The 19,881-nt window shown below is 40.0% G+C and overlaps 1 protein-coding gene across 5 annotated transcripts in view; it reads right to left on the bottom strand.

Moving 5' to 3' along the window:
- Positions 1-19,573, bottom strand: part of G2E3 (G2/M-phase specific E3 ubiquitin protein ligase) — a 73,313-nt gene extending 53,740 nt beyond the window's left edge. Inside the window, exon 1 of one of the 5 annotated variants that reach the window (XM_069559454.1) lies at positions 18,989-19,573. In XM_069559454.1, coding sequence (XP_069415555.1) covers positions 18,989-19,059 — 71 coding nt within the window. In that variant the 5' untranslated portion in view covers positions 19,060-19,573. The remainder of the gene's footprint in view (positions 1-18,988) is intronic. The other 4 variants (XM_069559456.1, XM_069559455.1, XM_069559457.1 and 1 more) reach the window with 4 other exon arrangements.
- Positions 19,574-19,881: the final 308 nt, after the last annotated feature.

The raw sequence follows: 19,881 nt of genomic DNA, 5'->3' as shown, positions 1-19,881 counted from the left end.
CAGTATACCGCAAAGAGTGATCAGAGGAAAATTTATAACTGGAAATGCAGACATTGAAAAAGAAGATCCCCAGACAGTAACTTTATACCTCAAGGAACTAGAAAAAGAACAAGTGACACCAAACCTAGTAGAAGGAAGGAATTCAAAAAGATGAGAGTGTATATAAATGTTAAAAAAAAAAAAGAAAAGAAAAACAACAGAATGAATTATAAAATTGGTTCTTAAAAAATATCAACTAAATTGACAAACCTTTAGCTAGTCATTTGACAAAATCCAACACTCTTTCATGACAAAAAACATTTATCAATTTAGGAACAGAAGGGAATTTCCTCAGCATGATAAAGAGTATCTATGAAAAACCCACAGCTAACATCAAACTCAATGGTGAAAAACTGAAAATTTCCATATAAGATCCAGAGCAAAACAGTGATGTCCACTCTCACTGTATCTATTCAACATTGTATTAGAAGTTCTGGACAAAATAAATAGGCAAGAAAATAAATAAAAGACATCTATACTTCCCTAGCGGCTCAGACGGTAAAGAATTCACTTGCAATGCAGGAGACATGGGTTTGATTCCTGGGTCAGGAAGATCCCCAGGAGAAGGAAATGGCAACCCACTCCAGTGTTCTTGCCTGGAAAATTCTATGGACAGAGGAGCCTGGCAGGCTATAGTCTATGGGATTGCAAAGAGTCAGACATGAATGAGCAACTAACACTTTCACTTTCAAACTGAAAGCAAGAAGTAGCTCTATTTGTAGAAGACATGATCTTATATGTAAGAAGTCCTAATGAATTCATAAAACACTGTGAGAGTTAACAAATCCAAAATAAGTGGTAGGATGCAAGGTCAACACACACAAAAAAAATCAGTCAAATTTCTATACAACAGCAAAGAAAAATCCACAACATTTTAATACCATCAAAAGGACTGAACTATTTAATAAATATAACAAAGAGGTGCAAGATTTATATAGTGAAAGCCACTAACCACTGTAAAAAGAAATTAAATAACCCAAATAAATGGAAAGAACTCTGTTCATGGTTGGAAGACTTAATATTTTTAAGATGGCCATTTTCCCCAAAGCAATCTATATTCAAGGCAATCTGTATAAAAGTCCAATGATCATTTCTGTAGAAATGGAAAATCTGATCCTAAAATCCATAAGGAATTATGAGAGCCTGAATAATTTAAAGCAATGTAAAAAGTTGAATGAATCATACCTCCCAATTTGAAAACTTGCTACAACACAATCATAATAAAAAAATGGTGAGACTGGCATAGGAAAAACATAGAGAAGAAGTTAAGAGCCAAGAAATAAACCCATACATCTATGATCAATTAATTTTCAACAAAAATGTCAAAACCATTCAGTGGAGAAAGAACAGTCTCTTCAACAAATGATGTTGGGCCAGTTGGGTAGCCACAGGTAAAAGAATGAAGTTGGACCTCTATCTCACACTACACACAAAAATTAACTCAAAATGGTTTCCAGATTTAGAATGTAAGAGCCAAGACTATAAAAATCTCAGAAACAAACATGACCTTGGATTTGGCAATAGTTTCTTATGTATGACACCAAAATCACAATCAGCAGAAAGACAGAAAGAGTGGACTGGATTACATAATCAAGAGAGTGAAAACAAGAAGATATCTGAAAATCATTACTTGATGAGACCTTAATGCTAGGAAAGATTGAAGGTGGGAGGAGAAGGGGATAAAAGAGGATAAGATGGTTGGATGGCATCACTGACTTGATGGACATAAGTTTGAGCAAGCTCCGGGAGTTAGTGATGGACAGGGAAGCCTAGCGTGCTGCAGTTCATGGGGTTGCAAAGAGTTGGACATGACTGAACTGACTAATTGACGTGATAAGGATCTAGTATCCAGAATATATAAGAAACTCTTACAACTCAACAAAAAAACCCAAACCAACTGAAAAACAGAAAGGATCTGAACAAACATTTCTTCCAAGAAAATAATTAAATGGGCAACAAGTATATAAAGAAATGTTCAACATCATATTCCTTAAGGATATGCAAATGAAAACCATAATGAGATACCACACTTGAGATCTTTGCTAAGGTTACCATAATTGAAAAATAAAAAGAAAACAAGCAAAGGCAAGGATATGGAGAAATTGCAACCCTCAAACATTGCTAATGAGAATGTAAAATGGTACAGCTACCGTGGACCAGTAGTTTGGCAGTTGCTCAACACATCACAGAATTGTCACATTACCCAACAATCACACTAGGTACAGTTTTGGAAAGTTCCCTTTATGCCACTTTACTTTTACAAAATACTCACATTAATATGTGTTTTTGCTAAACAAAAAGAAATCCAAAAAGGATCTTCATCTTCATTAAAAAAAAGAGTTCTTTATTCTATCCCATTTCAGCCTACAAAAGATGTCATATGAATGCTCTCCTTCCAGATGGCTGGGTAAGCCTGTAATTACTGAAAAGATCTGAAAACAGATATCCAAACAAGAGGGCTTCCTGGTGGCTCGGCAATAAAGAATCTGCCTGAAAACACAGGAGCTGTAGGAGACGCAGGCTTGATCCCTGGGTCGGGAGGATCCCCTGGAGAAAGGAATGACTATCCACTCCAGTATTCTTGCCAGGAAAATTCCATGGACGGAGGAGCCTGGCAAGCTACAGTCCGTGGGGTCACAGAGTTGGACATGACTGAAGTGACTTGGCACACACAAACAAAAACTTGCTCAAAAATGTTCCTAACAGCAATACAGACAATAGCTAAAAAACAGAAACTCATTTCTCTGTCAATGAACAGGTATACAAAGTGTGGTATATCCATACAATAGAACGTTATTCAGCTATTTCAGAAAATACAGTACTGGTATGTGACAACATACATGAACCCTAAAAATATACTAAGAAGCCAGAAATGAAAAGTCATACACTGTACTGTTGTTGTCTGGTCATTAAGTAGTGGCCAACTCTGTGACCCCATGGACTGCAGCACGCTAGGCTTCCCTGTCCTTCACTATCTCCCAGAGTTTGCTCAAATTCATATTCATTGAGTTGATGATGCCATCCAACCATCTCATTCTCTGTCGCCCCTTCTCCTCCTGCCTTCAATCTTTCCCAGCATCAGAGTCTTTTCCAATGAGTTGGTTCTTTGCATCAGGTGGCCAGTGTACTGGATGGAGCTTCAGCTTCAGCATAAGTCCTTCCAGTGAATATTCATGGTTGATTTCCTTTAGGATTGACTGTATAATCCCACTTTTATGAAGTATCTAGAACAGGTAAATCTATAGAGACAGAGCAGATTTGGGGTTTCCAGGGATGGCAAAACAGGAAATGTGAAATGACTGTCTAATGGTATGACTTTTCCTTTTGGAGTGATGAAAATGTTTTAGAACTAGATAGAGGTAATGGTTGCACAACACTGTGGATGTGTGAATACATGGCACTGAGCTATACACTTCAAAATTGTTACTTTTAAAAAAATAAATTTAATTGGAGGCTAATTACTTTACAATATTGTAGTGGTTTCTGCCATACATTCACATGAATCAGCCATGGTTGTACATGTGTTCCCCATCCTGAATACCCCTCGCCACCTCCATTCCCATCCCATCCCTCAGGGTCATCCCAGTGCACCAGCCCTGAGCACCCTGTCTCATCCATCGAACCTGGGCTGGCAATCTGTTTCACATACAGTAATATACATGTTTCAATGCTATTCTCTCACAGAGTCCAAAAGTCTGTTCTTTACACCTGTGTCTCTTGCCGTCTCGCATGTAGGGTCATCATTACCATCTAAGTTCCATACATATGCATTAATATACTGTATTGGTGTTTTTCTTTGACTTACTTCACTCTGTATAAAAGGCTCCAGTTTCATCCACCTCATTAGACCTGACTCAAATGCATTCTTTTTAATAGCTGAGTAATATTTCATTGTGTATATGTACCACAGCTTTCTTATCCATTCGTCTGCCAATGGACATCTAGGTTGCTTCCATGACCTAGCTATTGTAAATAGTGCTGTGAAGAACATTGGGGTACACGTGTCTCTTTCAATTCTGGTTTCCTCGGTGTGTATGCCCAGCAGTGGGAATCCTGGGTCATATGGCAGTTCTATTTCCAGTTTTTTAAGGAATCTCCACACTGTTCTCCATAGTGGCTGTACTAGTTTGCACTCACCAACAGTGTAAGAGGGTTCCCTTTTCTCCACACCCTCTCCAGCATTTATTGTTTGTAGACTTTTTTGATAGCAGCCATTCTGACCGGTGTGAGATGGTATCTCACTGTGGTTTTGATTTGCATTTCTCTGATAATGAGTGATGTTGAGCATCTTTTCTTGTGTTTGTTAGCCATCTATATGTCTTCTTTGGAGAAATGTCTGTTTAGTTCTTTGGCCCATTTTTTGATTGGGTCGTTTATTTTTCTGATATTGAGCTGCATGAGCTGCTTTTGAGATTAATTCTTTGTCAGTTGCTTCATTTGCTATGATTTTCTCCCATTCTGAAGGCTGTCTTTTCACCTTGCTTAGAGTTTCCTTTGTTGTGTAAAAGCTTTTAAGTTTAACTAGGTCCCATTTCTCATTTTTGCTTTTATTTCCATTACTCTGGGGGTGGGTCATAGAGGATCCTGCTGTGATTTATGTCAGAGTGTTTTGCCTATGTTTTTCTCTAGGAGTTTTATAGTTTCTGGTCTTACATTTAGATCGTTAAACCACAAAATGGTTATTTTTATGAATGTGAATTTCACTTTGATAAAAAAGTTAAATGGACACCTACCATATGATAGGTAGATAGGCAACCAAGAGAAATGAAGGCATATGTTCACTGTACACAAATGTTCACAGCTGCCTTATATATGTAATAGCCAAAAACTATAAACAACCTAAATCTCCATCAACAGACAACTGATAAAACAAATTTTGGAATATTAATATAATGAAATACATGCACTAAAACTCACTGAACTATACTCTTAAAATGGGTGAATTTTATTCTATACAATTATACTACCAGACAGATGTTTAAAAGTTAACAACCACCATTAAAAAAAAAATAAACATATTTATTTAAATTAAAGGAAAAGAACTACATAAGATGCTGTCAAGTCACCTCTTCATCCTAACAAGAGCTGAAAAGACAAATCAATATTTCTTGGATCTGTAAGAGAGGTAATGACAAACCACTGCCCTCTGAGACTGGAAAGAGGTGAATGCAGGGAATTACAGCTTATCTGAGCAAAGAGTTACCAGCTGAAACTGCTGTGGGATCCAGTATCCAGGCAGGAAAACCTACACTATAACTGACTAACTGGTGCAGGCTCAGTGTGGACAACTTTGAGTGTTAAAAACTCAAGGGGCGTACAATCACAGGGCCCCTCACCATTATCACCAGGAACCCAACCAGAAGTCCACAGTAAATATCAGAGAAAAATTCCCAGATTTTGGCAAGGGGAGGGTAAACTACCATTTTTAAATACATCAAAGCATTCTGTTCTTCTTAATAAGGCCTGCCCTCAGAGGAAACTAGTGCATGTTAAGTTGCTTCCGTTGTGTCCAACTCTTTGTCCACCAGATTCCACTGTCCATGGGATTCTCCAGGCAAGAATACTGGAGTGGGTTGCCATGCCCTCCTCCAGAGGATCTTCCTGACCCAGGGATTGGACCCATGTCTCCTGGGGCACTTGCAATGCAGGAGGATTGTTTTAATGCTGAGCCACCAGAGAAGCCCATTTTTAAACACACCAAAGCACTCTGTTCTTAATAAGGCCTTCCCTCAGGAGAAACTAATTAGCCAGAGCCTAACCTGCTAGTGTATTATCAGAGCCTAAATGACCCAGGAAAAGAAAAATATTAATACCAAACTCCAACATACTCTAGCCATCCTGTCCCATGGAAAAGGGGAGAAGAAAACTGAGATATTGTAAACTTCACAGTCCAGAGGCATAGCCTCACAAAAAGCATGAGACTTAATCAGAACTAGAAAACACTTCCCTTGTACATCTTACCACCTTGTTACTAATGGCTTATTTACAGCAATTCCTTTTATTCAGTATCTCATATCTGGCTATCAAGAAAAAAATTACAAGACATATCAAAGAGCAAAATGCACATTTTGAAAAGGCACAGCAAACATCAGAACCAGACAAGGCAGGCATGTTGATAGATTTATCAAAACAAGATTTTTTAAAACTCCTTATTTTGTACTGGGGTACAGCCAATTAACAATGTTGTGACAGTTTTAGGTGATCAGCAAAGGGCCTGAGCCATACATATACACATATCCATTCTCCCCCAAACTCCCCTCCCATTAGGGCTGCCACATAACATTGACCAGAGTTCCATGTGTTATATAGTAAGTCCTTACTGGTTATCCATTTTTAATATAGCAGTGTGTACATGTCCATCCCAAACTCCCCAACTATCCCTTCCCATTGCCCACCCTCTTCCACCCTGCCCCTGAACCAGAAGTTCCACCCCAGAACCAAAAGTTAGTTCTCTAGTCTATGAGTCTCTTTCTGTTTTGTAAGGTCATTTTTATTATTTCTTTTTTGATTCCAATATAAGGGATATCATAAATTATTTCTCCTTCTCTGAGTTACTTCACTCAGTATGACAGTCTCTAGGTCCATCCATGTTGCTGCAAATGGCACTATTTCATTCTTTTTAATGGCTGGGTAATATTCTAGTGCACTTACGTACCACATCACCTTTATCCATTCCTATCAGAACAAAGAATTTGAAATAACTATGACTGATATGCTAAGGGCTCTAATGGATACAGTAGGCAACATACAAGATCAGAGAGGCAATGCAAAGAGAGAAATAGAAATCCTAAAAAAGAACCAGAAAGAAATGCTAGAGATCAAAAACACTAATGGAAATGAAGAATGTCTCTGGTAGAATAGCTAAAAGCTATAAAGTTCAGTAAGCCCCCACATATGAACAAGTTCTATTCTGAGAGTGTGTTCCTAAGTCCAATAAAGTTAGCCCAGGTAACCAACTAACACAATCGGTAACATAGCACTATACTGCAGAAGGCTTAAAATATCTTTCTCACAAATAGCACATAAAAAAGAGACATGAAAAATAAAAATTTTCAATCTTACAGTACAGTACCTTGAAAAGTACAATACAGTACAACTGGCATACAGGAGATGGCATCGAGTGAACAGGCAAGAAGAGTTACTGACTAGAGGAGGAAGAGGAAGTGGGAGGTGGTAGAACTGAAGGATCACCAGCAGTAGGAGACGGAGGGCAAGCTGCAACTTCACTCATGCCTGACGTTGATGGCACGGGTTCTGGTTCCTTGGTGGATTAAATCTATCTACCCTCTTGAAAAAATTACTCAGTGATGTCTGGGTAGTAGCTCTTCTTTTCTCATCATAGATGACATGGTTTTAGCGCTGGGCCGCATTCTGAATGGCGGCTACAACCTTCATGTACTGTTCTACATTTGGAGTCTGTGCCTCAAAAACTAACAGCTTCCTCAAATCAAGAAAATTCTCTTGCCATTTCCTGTGTTATGAATTCTTCAGTTACTTTTTCCTCTTGTCTCTCTCGGTCCTTTCTCTCGGCCTCTATTTCATCAAGCCTTCATTAGTAAGCTGGAGTTCAATGAAATCAGCCTCTTACAGATTTAGCTGTAACATCTTGCTAAGGGTCAATATGCTGCAGAAGACTTCTTTGGACTCCTTATTCACCTTCTCAAATCCATGAAAATCATGAATAAACTACATGCAAAGGTTCCTCCAAACCTCATTCGTGGTGACGACTGTTATTTCATGCCAAGCAAAGTTAATGTTTTTTATGGCCTTGTAGATGTTACAGTCTTTTCAAAACTGTCACAAGGTTGTTCTTGATTCATCACCCACCTATACTGGCTGACAAGAAGTGTGATGTAAATATTTCGTGGAAGTTGCTATAACTCCCTGGTCCACAGGCTGGATGAGTGACAAAATATTTGGTGGCAGATGCACTCCTCTGATGGTAGGATGAAGTCAATCATGAATAAGGGGTGGCCTGGAGCACTGTTGAGTAGCAAAAGAATGTTGAATGGGATATGTCCTTCTCCAAGCAATATTTCTCTATCTCCAGGATTAAGTGGTGGAAAAGTCAGTCCTGGAAAATGGCCTGTGTAAGCTAGGCTTTGGGGTTACTATTCCACATAACAGGAAGAGAGCCCTTGGCTATGTTTTTAAGGGCTCTTAGGTTCTCTGAATGATAAGAGAATTTTCAGCTTCATATCGCCAGAAACACTGACACCAAACAACAGAGTTAGCCTAATTATTTGCTGCTTTATTGCCTGGCATCACTTTTCTTCCTTACAGATGTAACTTCGGTTTGGCATCCTCTTCCAGTACAGTCTTGTCTCATCCACAAGGTAACTACTCAGGTAAACAGGCACCTTCATCAGTAATTTCTTAAAGTATTTCAGGAAATTAATGGGCAACTACTGTATCTGCACTCACCACCTCGCCACTTACTTTTACTCTATGAAGGCTGGCTCTAGCCTTGAACCAATGAATCCAGCCAAGACGGCATTAAAAGATACTGTCTGATTCTTCACTCAGTTTCTTCTTCAAGTTTTCATAAAGGCATTGAGCTTCCTGCTGAATCAACATTAAGCTGAGACTTGACACTTAAACTGACCCTGCAGCCACACACTGAGAAGTTTCTCCATTTTCTCCATCACTTTTCCATGCTTCTTTGATATTACTGTCAACAACACTGGCACAGCAGACTTCACATGTTCCATGATCCTGTTTTTGTTTTTTAGAATCATGCCTGGTTAAATAATTCATGTTATAAGAATGTGCAATATCTGCCATCTTTTCACCTTGCTCCACTCTTTCAATTATTTTCACTTTTTTCCCACCATTATTGTTTTGTGCTATAGTACCAGCTTAGCAGTACTTAGTAGTACCAGCTACATCACCACTGCTTTAACACTCCAGACATCCTGGGCTTGAAATAAAGATACTGTATTCTATACATTCAGTTCAGTTCAGTCGCTCAGTTGTGTTCGATTTTTTGCAACCCCATGGACTGCAGCACGCCAGGCCTCCCTGTCCATCACCAACTCCCAGAGTTTACTCAACTCATGTCCATTCAGTCGGTGATGCCATCAAAAACTATCTCATCCTCTGTTGTCCGCTTCTCCTCCTGCCTTCAATCTTTCCCAGCATCAGGGTTTTTTCTAAATAGTCAGTTCCTCACATCAGGGGACCAAAGTACTGGAGTTTCAGTTGCAGCATCAGTCCTTCCAATGAATATTCAGGACTGATTTCCTTTAGGATGGACTGGTTGGATCTCCTTGCAGTCCAAGGGTCTCTTAAGAGACTTCTCCAACACAGTTCAAAATCATCAATTCTTCAGCACTCAGCTTTCTTTATAGTCCAACTCTCACATCCATACGTGACTACTGGAAAAACCATAGCTTTGACTAGACACATCTTTGTTGGCAAAGTAATGTCTCTGCTTTTTAATATGCCATCTAGGTTCGTCATAACGTTTCTTCCAAGGAGCAAGTGTCTTTTAATTTCATGGCTGCAGTCACCATCTGCAGTGATTTTGGAGCCCCCCCCAAAAATAAAGTCTGTCACTGTTTCCACCATTCCCCCATCTATTGCCATGAAATGATGGGACCAGATGCCATGATCTCAGTTTTCTGAACACTGAGTACATTACTGTACAGTAAAATAGTATACCTTTTTCAACAAAGGTCCATATAGTCAAAATTATGGTTTTTCCAGTAGTCATGTACGGATGTGAGAGTTAGACCATAAAGAAGGCTGAGTGCTGAATAACTGATACTTTACAACTGTGGTGCAGAAGATGCTTGAGACTCCCTTGGACTGCAAGGAGATCAAATCAGTCAATCCTAAAGGAAATCAGTCCTGAATTTTCATCGGAAGTACTAATGCTGAAGCTGAAGCTCCAATACTCTTGCCACCTACCTGATGGGAAGAGCTGACTCACTGGAAAAGACTCTGATGCCAGGAAAGACTGAAGGCAAAAGGAGAAGATGGTGGCAAAAGATGAGTGGTTAGATAGCATTACTGACTCAATGGACATGAATTGAAGCAAGCTCCAGGAGATACTGAAGGACAGAGGAGCCTGCAGTCCATGGAGTCGAAAAGAGTTGGATAGGACCCAGCAACTAAACAACAACAACAAAACTATACAAAAGCACAACCATTTGCAGGGGATGCACACATGTGACAACGTATGCCACATACATAATATGTGACTGGACATACAAAGACACATTCCAATCTTTGAAAACTCACAACTTTAAACTTTATACAGAGGGGACTATTGCAGATGGGACAAGGCTCTCTAAAGCTTAAAAATATCTGAATAGAAACTTTGAAAACTAAAAAGCAAAGAGGACAAAACCGAGACAAAACAAAACAAAAATAAAAAGAGACTATCCAAGGACTGTGAGATAACCACAGAAAGCATAACAAAACGTTCTTGGACTACCAGAAGAAGAGAGAAAGTAACAGAAGTAACATTTGAAACAATAACAAAGTAATGTCAGACAGGAGACAATAGATCCAGGAAATTCCAGAATACCAAGTAGGATAGCCACCAAAAAACTACACCTACACATATTATTTCAAACTACAGAAAATTAAAGATAAAGAATAAAAATCTTGAAAAAAGTCACAGGGGTAAATAATCTTACCTAACAGATAAACAAGAGTAGGGATTACATCCAATTTCTCCTCAGAAACTATGCAAATAAAAAGAGAGAGGAGTAATATTTACAGGAGAAATATTTCAAGTATTGGGGGGCAGGGAGGGAGGGAAAAAAAACCCTAGAATTTTGTATCCTGTGAAATTATCTTTAGAAATTAAAGAGAAATAAAGACTTTCTTAAACAAAAATTGGTGGAATATGTTGCCAGTAGCCCTGCCTTCACAACCCAGATGATGACGATGATGTGATCACTAATCTAGAGCCAGACATCCTGGAATGTGAAGTAAAGTGGGCCTTAGAAAGCATCACTACGAAAAAAGCTAGTGGAGGTGATGCAATTCCAGTTGAGCTATTTCAAATCCTGAAAGATGATGCTGTGAAAGTGCTGCACTCAATATGCCAACAAATTTGGAAAACACAGCAGTGGCCACAGGACTGGAAAAGGTCAGTTTTTATTCCAATTCCAAAGAAAGGCAATGCCAAAGAATGCTCAAACTACTGCACAATTGCACTCATCTCACATGCTAGTAAAGTAATGCTCAAAATTCTCCAAGCCAGACTTCAGCAATACGTGAACTGTGAACTCCCTGATGTTCAAGCTGGTTTTAGAAAAGGCAGAGGAACCAGAGATCAAATTGCCAACATCTGCTGGATCATGGAGAAAGCAAGAGAGTTCCAGAAAAACAACTACTTCTGCTTTATTGACTATGCCAAAGCCTTTGACTGTGTGGATCACAATAAACTGTGGAAAATTCTGAAAGAGATGGGAATACAAGACCACCTGACGTGCCTCTTGAGAAATCTGTATGCAGGTCAGGAAGCAACAGTTAGAACTAGACATGGAACAACAGACTGGTTCCAAATAGGAAAAGGAGTATGTCAAGGCTGTATGTTGTCACCCTGCTTATTTAACTTACATGCAGAGTACATCATGAGAAACGCTGGACTGGAAGAAACACAAGCTGGAATCAAGATTGGCGGGAGAAATATCAATAACCTCAGATATGCAGATGACACCACTCTTATGGCAGAAAGTGAAGAGGAACTATAAAGCCTCTTGATGAAAGTGAAAAAGGAGAGCGAAAAAGTTGGCTTAAAGCTCAACATTCAGAAAACGAAGATCATGGCATCCAGTCCAATCACTTCATGGGAAATAGATGGGGAAACAGTGGAAACAGTGTCAGACTTTATTTTTGGGGGGTCCAAAACCACTGGAGATGGTGACGGCAGCCATGAAATTAAAAGACGCTTACTCCTTGGAAGAAAAGTTATGACCAACCTAGATAGCACATTCAAAAGCAGAGACATTGATTTGCTGACTAAGGTCTGTCTAGTCAAGGATATGGTTTTTCCTGTGGTCATGTATGGATGCGAGAGTTGGACTGTGAAGAAGGCTGAGTGCCGAAGAACTGATGCTTTTGAACTGTGGTGTTGGTGAAGACTCTTGAGAGTCCCTTGGACTGCAAGGAGATCCAACCAGTCCATTCTGAAGGAGATCAACCCTGGGATTTCTTTCAAAGGAAAACTCCAGTACTTCGGCCACCTCATGAGAAGAGCTGACTCATTGGAAAAGACTCTGATGCTGGGAGGGATTGGGGGCAGGAGGAGAAGGGGACGACAGAGGATGAGATGGCTGGATGGCATCATCAACTTGATGGACGTGAGTCTGAGTGAACTCCGGGAGTTGCTGATGGACAGGGAGGCCTGGCGTGCTGCGATTCATGGGGTCACAAAGAGTCGGACACGACTGAGTGACTGAACTGAACTGAGACCTGCCATTCAAGGTATGTTATGAGAAGCTCTTGAGAGAGAAGGAAAATGATATAGGTCAGAAATTCATATCTATATAAAGAAAAGAAGTTTCCAGGAATAAGTAAAAATAAAATGAAAACTTCTATATGCTCAATTAAAACCACAGAGTGGAGCTAAATATAGGAGCAAAGAACAAGGGCAACAAATAGAAAACAGCAACAAATATGGTAGAATTAACAAATATTTATTTGAATTAATATTTATTAATTCATCCATATTAATAATCATTTTGAATGCCAAGGGTCTAAATGCACCAAACAGAAGACAGATTTGTCACAGTAGATCAAAAAATAAGACCTAAGTATGTTATCTCAAGATACCCACTTTAAACATAGATTAAAAGCAAATGGATGGAGGGATTTCCCTGAAGTTCTGTGGTTAAGAATCTGCTCTTCCACTGCAGGGAGCATGGGTTTGATCTCTAGCCAGAGAACTAAACTTTCAAGAACCATGTGGCATTGAAAAAAAAAAAAAAAAAAAAATATATATATATATATATATAGCAATACTATGAACAACTCTGGGCTTCCCAGGTGGCGCTAGTGGTAAAGAACCCACCTGCCAAAGCAGGAGATACAGATTTGATCCCTGGGTCAAGAAGATTCCCTGGTGAAGGGAATGGCAACCCACTTCAATAGTCCAATATTCTTGCCTGGAGAATTCCATGGACAGAGGAGCCTGGAAGACTACAGTCCATGGGGTCACAAAGAGTCAGACACAACTGAGAGACTCACACACACATGAACAACTCTATGGCCATAAATTTGATAATTTGATAAGTTGGACGAAAATGAAAGTTGCTCAGTGGTGTCTGACTTTTTGTGACCCCATGGACTCCATGGAATTGCTGGAATACTAGGGTGGGTAGTCTTTCCCTTCTCCAGATCTTCCCAACCCAGGGATTGAACCCAGGTCTCCTGCACTGCATGTGGATTCTTTACCAGCTGAGCCACAAGGGAAGCCCAAGAATACTGGAGTGGGTAGCCTATCCCTTCCCCAGAGGATCATCCCAACCCAGGAGTCGAACAGGAGTTCCTGCATTGCAGGCAAATTCTTTACCAACTGAGCTATCAGGGAAGCCCCATAATACAGACCAATTCTTTGAAAAACACAACTTTTGCTGAAACACAATAAGAAATAAACAATCTGAATATAACTGTATTACAGAAACTGAATCAATAATTAGTAACCTTTCAAAACAGAAAGCACCAGACCCAGACGGGTCACTGTAAAATTCTATCAAACATTTAAGGCGAAATCATACCAATTCTCTACAATATCTTTAGAAGACAGAAGGAGAGGGACTACTTCCAATTTACTCCATTAGGCCAGCATTTACCTAATAACAAAAAAAAAAAAAAAAAAAAAGACAACGACATCACAAAGGAAAAAAACACAAACTCATAAATACAGATGCCACTATAAAATATTAGCAAATCAAATCAAACAATGTATAAAAAGAATTATATACCACAGCCAAGCAGGATTTACCTCAGTTATGCAGTCATGCATCTTGGTATTTACCCAAAAGAGATAAAAATTTATGTTCACAACAAAACTTACATAGAGATGTTTATAGCTTGGAAGCAGCTAAGATGTCCTTCAGTAGATAAACAGAAGAACATAGTTTATCTAAACTATGGTATACCTAGACAACGGAATATTACTCCATGCTAATTGCTGGGAGAAATATCAACAACCTCAAATATGCAGATGATACCAGTCTAATGGCAGAAAGTGAGGAGGAACTAAAGAGCCTCTTGATGAAGGTGAAAAACGAGCGTAAAAAGGTGGCTTAAAAGTCAACATTCAAAAATGAAGAACATGACATCCGGTCCCATCACTTTATGGCAAACAGAAGGGGAATAAGTGGAAGCAGTGTCAGATTTTCTTTTCTTGGGCTCCAAAATCACTGCAGATGGTGACTGCAGCCATGAAATTAAAAGACCCTTGGATCCTTGGAAGGAAAGCTATGACAAACCTAGACAGTATTAAAAAGCAAAGATATCACTTTGCCGACAAAGGCCCATAGAATCAAAGCTATGGCATTTTCAGTAGTCATGTACGGACCTGAGAGTTGGACTATAAAGAAGACTGAGTGTTGAAGAATTGATGCTTTCGAACTGCGGTCTTGGAGAAGACTCTTGATAGTCCCTTGGACTGCAAGGAGACCAAACTAGTCAATCCTAAAGGACATCAACCCTGAATGCTCATTGGAAGGACTGACGCTAAAGCTGAAGCTCCAATACTTTGGCCACTTGATGCAAAGAGCTGACTCACTGGAAAAGACCCTGATGCTGGGAAAAACTGAGGGGAAGAGGAGGAGGTGGCAGAGGTTGAGATGATTAGATAGGATTACCACCTCAATGGACATGAACGTGAGCAAACGCTGGGAGATAATGGACAGGGAAGCCCAACAGGGAAGCCCGGAGTGCTGCAGTCCATGGGGTCTCAAAGAATTGGACGTGACTTAGCAACTGAACAACAACAAAGATGAAATACGTGATAAAGAATCCACCTGCCAATGTAGGAGACACAGGAGACATGAGTTCAATCCACAGGTTGGGAAGATCCCCAGAGTAGGAAACGGCAGCCCACTCCAGTATTTTTGCCTGAAAAATTCTATGGACAGAGGAGCCTGGCGGGCTACAGTACATGGGGTTGTAAAGAGCCAGATATGACTGAGTAAGCAGGCACCCCATCAAGCTGTGGGTGTTGAGTAGTCACTAAGTTGTATTGACCTCTGTGTGACCCCATGGATTGTAGCCTTCCAGGTTCCTCTGTCCATGGGATTTCCCAGGCAAGAATACCAGAGTGGGTTTCCATTTCCTCCTCCAGGGGATCTTCCCAACCCAGGGATGGAGCCCACACCTACTGCACTGGCAGGTGCATTCTTTATCACTGAGCCACCATGGAAGGAAAAAAGTTTGTAACTAGGTTCCTGCCCTAGTGAGAACTGTGGAATTATGTGTGATTTAGAGCAGGACTCAATTTCCTTATGGGAAATTTATTACCTTGCAGGGTCATTAAGATCCTAAAGAAACTGTTAAGCTATATAAACTGTAAAAGCACTATATAATCCTGAAGTATCCTTATGATGACTAAGATTATGGGATAGACTTGAAAAACAAAAACATCCAACCATGCCCAGCATAATGATCAATAAATATTTACTAAATGAATGAAAGTATTTTACTTTAGAATCATTGCAAAGGAAGTTATAGGAAAAAGGGATCAATAAAACTGACCATGAGATATTCTTTGATGAAAAACTCCACGCCAGTTTTAAACCAATTCCACAGTGAATAAGCCCCCAAATATTTCAAAACTACAAAGCCTACTACTACTACAAAGACCATTCATTTGTAAGAGAAATTTCAACAGCAGCATTCCAGCAAAATAGATAAATCAGAAAATCTGAGATCAAAAAAAGTTGTTTGATGTTAGGCTACTGGAAGCACTACAGAAAAAGAGAGGCATAAAAAATACAAAACCCAGGCAAGACTTAGTATTTAGTTTGGGTTTAAGTTAACTCTCTACATTAAGCTTACACACTAAGAGAAAAATCCACCAGTGCTTCCCTCAGTAATTTTAATATTCTTTCGTGGCTCAGCTAACCTGCAATGCAGGAGACCTGAGTTCGATCCCTGGGCTGGAAGATCCCCTGGAGAAGGGAAAGGCTACCCACTCCAGTATTCTGGCTAGAGAATTCCATGGACTATATAGTTCATGGGGTCACACAGACACGACTGAGTGACTTTCACTTTCGCTTGGCAAAACACCAATTAACATGGACACTGGCATTATTGTAAAACATTGTAATTAAAGGTAGTTGAAGTTTCCCTTTGTATACAAATACATCATCACATGGCGTGAACTACAGATTTTATCTTGTGTCAATGTAAGCTCATCAATTGTAACAAACGTACCACACTAAAGGGGAATGTTTATAATGGGAGAGACTACACATGTGTGGGGAAGAGGGTACATGGGAAATCTCTATCATTTTACCCTCAATTTTGCTGTGAACTAAAACTGCTCTTTGGCTTTCCTAGGTGGCTGAGTGGTAAAGAATCTGCCTGCCAATATAAGAGACACGGGTTCGATCCTTGGGTCAGGAAGATCCGCTGCAGGAGGAAAAGACACTCTAATATTCTTGCCTGGGAAATCTCATGGACAGGGGAACCTGGCAGGCTACAGTCCATGGGGTTACAAAAGAGTCAGAGATGATTTAGCAACTAAACAACACAAAATTGCTCTTACAAAAATACAGTCTTTAAAAAGGAAAAGCAATTAAGTTGTAAGTTTATACTGACTTACTTCACAGCTAGTCCTCCGGGAATAATAGGTTTTCCTTCCCTCCCTCTCTATATGGTGGCTCTCTATGTCCATTGTTCATGTTTCTTCATCATTTCATTGTCATCTCAGAATGTAATGACCTTTCCACCTTGGTTCTCAACAGTCTCTCTATATCTCAATTCCAAAATTCAAGAAATGATGTGAATGGTCTAGCTGCATCAGACACTCAGCTCTGATTCAAATAACTACTTTGGCTGGAGAAGGTATGTGGGATGAGAGTATGTTAGGATCATATGCTCTTAAGTCCATACCTTTACTTTCTGGTCATCAGAATGATGTGCCTATAAAACTGACAGGTTTCTAAAGAAAAGGCTGTGGGCAATGAAGTCAGGTAACAATCTTACCTGTTTAAATCAAAAAGGAAAGGCAAACTTTTCTGGTTTTAATGTCCCAATATTCTCTTAATTTAAAACTGAATATAGAAGTGATCATTTGTGTACAAATGAGGCTAACTCTCTGTTATAAAGTTAATTTTTAAATTAACTTTCATGACCTTAACCAACATATTACATGACCTTAACCAACATATTTCATGACCTTAACCAGCATATTACAGTGCTTCTCTAAGAGAGACCAAGTCAGTGCTTTTAAAATATTCATCAAAATTTCTAACCTTCAAATTAAATTTACAGAACACTATTCTCCAAATTTATGGGATTATAATTTCTGAGATTTTTAAATACAGGAATCAGCACTTAACAAATCCTTCAAGGTAATGCATACACAATAAAAACTGAAATTCACTGATTCAGGTAGACACAGCAAAAAAACAAAGAAAAGAGTCCAGGTAAGGAAAAGGAACAGAAAATGTAGAGATGAATTCTACAGGGGAAATTACTATTTGCTGGGGGCTTATAATAAGTAGAATCATAAGATCTGAATTAAGCAAACCTTAACAAAGTACAGCTAATGTCTTGCTGCAGTTTTACATAAATGTTTAAATTTTAATGACCATAACTACTAAATATTTACATTTATTTTTCCTGGCTAATAATGAAACAAAAGTTCATTAGCAGGGACGGGAGAGTAGGAGTAGCCAGCACTGGACAAAGGGATATTTATTCTGAAAAAGTCCTACTTTTTAAAAGAAACTTATACATTTATATGATATGATACCCTGATGTTAAAATCTTAGAAGAAGCATAAAATATCTGATCCTATAAAGCAACACAAAATTAGTCTGATAGTTTTCAACAAGCCAAGATACAAAATTTCTACACATTTAAATGCTTACAGTTTACAAGTAGGGTACACACTTAAAACTATTCCAGAAAGCGTGACTTTGTTGGGAGGTTAGATAGAATTTGATTTTTGAGGTAGTCGGTCATTAAAAATAAGTAAAATAAAACTCAAAACAAAACCTGATGTCAGAAAATTTAGTACTTTCGAAATGACTCCACAACCACCCAATCTGCCAATGAATGACGGGGATGAAAAGGCAGGTCTGTGGAACTAAACCTTATCCCTATTGTTAGCAAACTAATACCCTTGTGACTCACCGCTGTTACTATACAGCCAATTTAAATAAGCAAGAGTCTCGGATTTTTGCGGTACACGAAAAATATCAACCATGAAAGAAACATCCGGGTTTTGAATACAAAGGATACTCAGATTTCAATTTAAATCCCCACCAGGTATTTCAAAGACTGCCAAATTTCCTGCGGTCCACTGCAAGGAAGACTACTCCTTTTAGAAGAACTCGGAGACACGTAGAACATTTCTTCATTCTAAACCTGCTCCCAACCTTCCACCTTTAATAAAGGAAGATTCTTTTGCGTATGCTAATACTTTACCAATAACTACCGCTGAAGCTGCAGTATTCGAGCCTACTTGGCGGAAATACTGAATTGCAATTACCAGAAAGTCGACAGTTTAAACAGTTTCGGGGGCGGTCGGGCCTCCGAATCCCCAATACTCTAGAGCTGGGGTGTGTACGCCATCTGTTTGGAGCGCTGATCCGGGAGAGGCTCCCCCTGCGCCAAACTTCCAAAGTCCTCACGTCCGGCCCCACTACAAGACACCCCAAGGCTCTCCGAGGCCCCCGACCCCCTGACCCATCCGACGGTCCTGCTTCTCTCCTTGGAATATTCCATTTCTTGCTGTTCCACATCCACTCACCGAGGCGCGCTGGGCAGAAGTTCCAGAGAGGCCGTGTCACTTTTCCCTTCCCGCGCTGCGCCACACGCCATCCGCGAGCTGCTACACCAAACGGCCCGCACAATTCAAATTCGTCCACTTCCGCCCGCAACCCGGAAGGAAGGCTCAGCTCCGCCCCGTGAAGGGCGGGGCCCGCGGTGACGCGGAAGTCGCGGAAGAAAAAGGCATGTCCATGTTCAACTACCTCGCGTTGACTTTCCTGCTCTGTTCTTTTCGCTTCCGTTTCTTTGTATCTCCCTGCTTAGGTCTGAAGAGAAGTGAGGGAGCGGGATTGGTATTTCTGCCCGGTGGCTCGTGAGTGTTCTCTCGTTTCTGAACTGGATTGAGACGTGCTGAATTTTCTTCCCTTCAAGGAAGTGAAGTGACTCAGTCGTGTCCGACTCTTTGCGACCCCATGGACTGGCTCTTCCATCCACGGGATTTTCCAGACAAGAATACTGGAATGGGTTGCCGTTTCCTTCTCCAGGGTATCTTCCCGACCCAGGGATTGAACCCGGGTCTCCCGGATTGTAGGCAGACTCTATCGTCTGAGTCACCGGGGAATCTGCCTATTTTCTCCTTTCCTTTCAAGGAAAGAGCTAACCAAGCGAGTCCGGATGTTTACTCCTCGCCTCGCGTACGCACCAGCTGCAACAGAAGTGAAAAAACAAACCCTCCACGTCCTTAGTACTGAATTTTTCCAGGTCTCCTGAGACTTGCCTCGGCACCGTCAGGACTTCTTTCCACACTCTGTTTGAGGAAGACAAAAAGCCAATCAGAGGGAGAGAGAGAGTACAAATAAGATTTTAAAAATAAGATTATATATATAGTCAGGTTTTGTTTTGTTTTAATGTTTGTCCCTTGAGTTTTTGTTA

This window comes from Ovis canadensis, chromosome 18 (genome assembly GCF_042477335.2).
Source record: "Ovis canadensis isolate MfBH-ARS-UI-01 breed Bighorn chromosome 18, ARS-UI_OviCan_v2, whole genome shotgun sequence".
In the NCBI taxonomy this organism is placed as follows: Eukaryota; Metazoa; Chordata; class Mammalia; order Artiodactyla; family Bovidae; genus Ovis; species Ovis canadensis.
The sequence above is the reverse complement of the archived record's forward strand: the minus strand, read 5'-3'. Positions and strand labels throughout refer to the sequence as shown.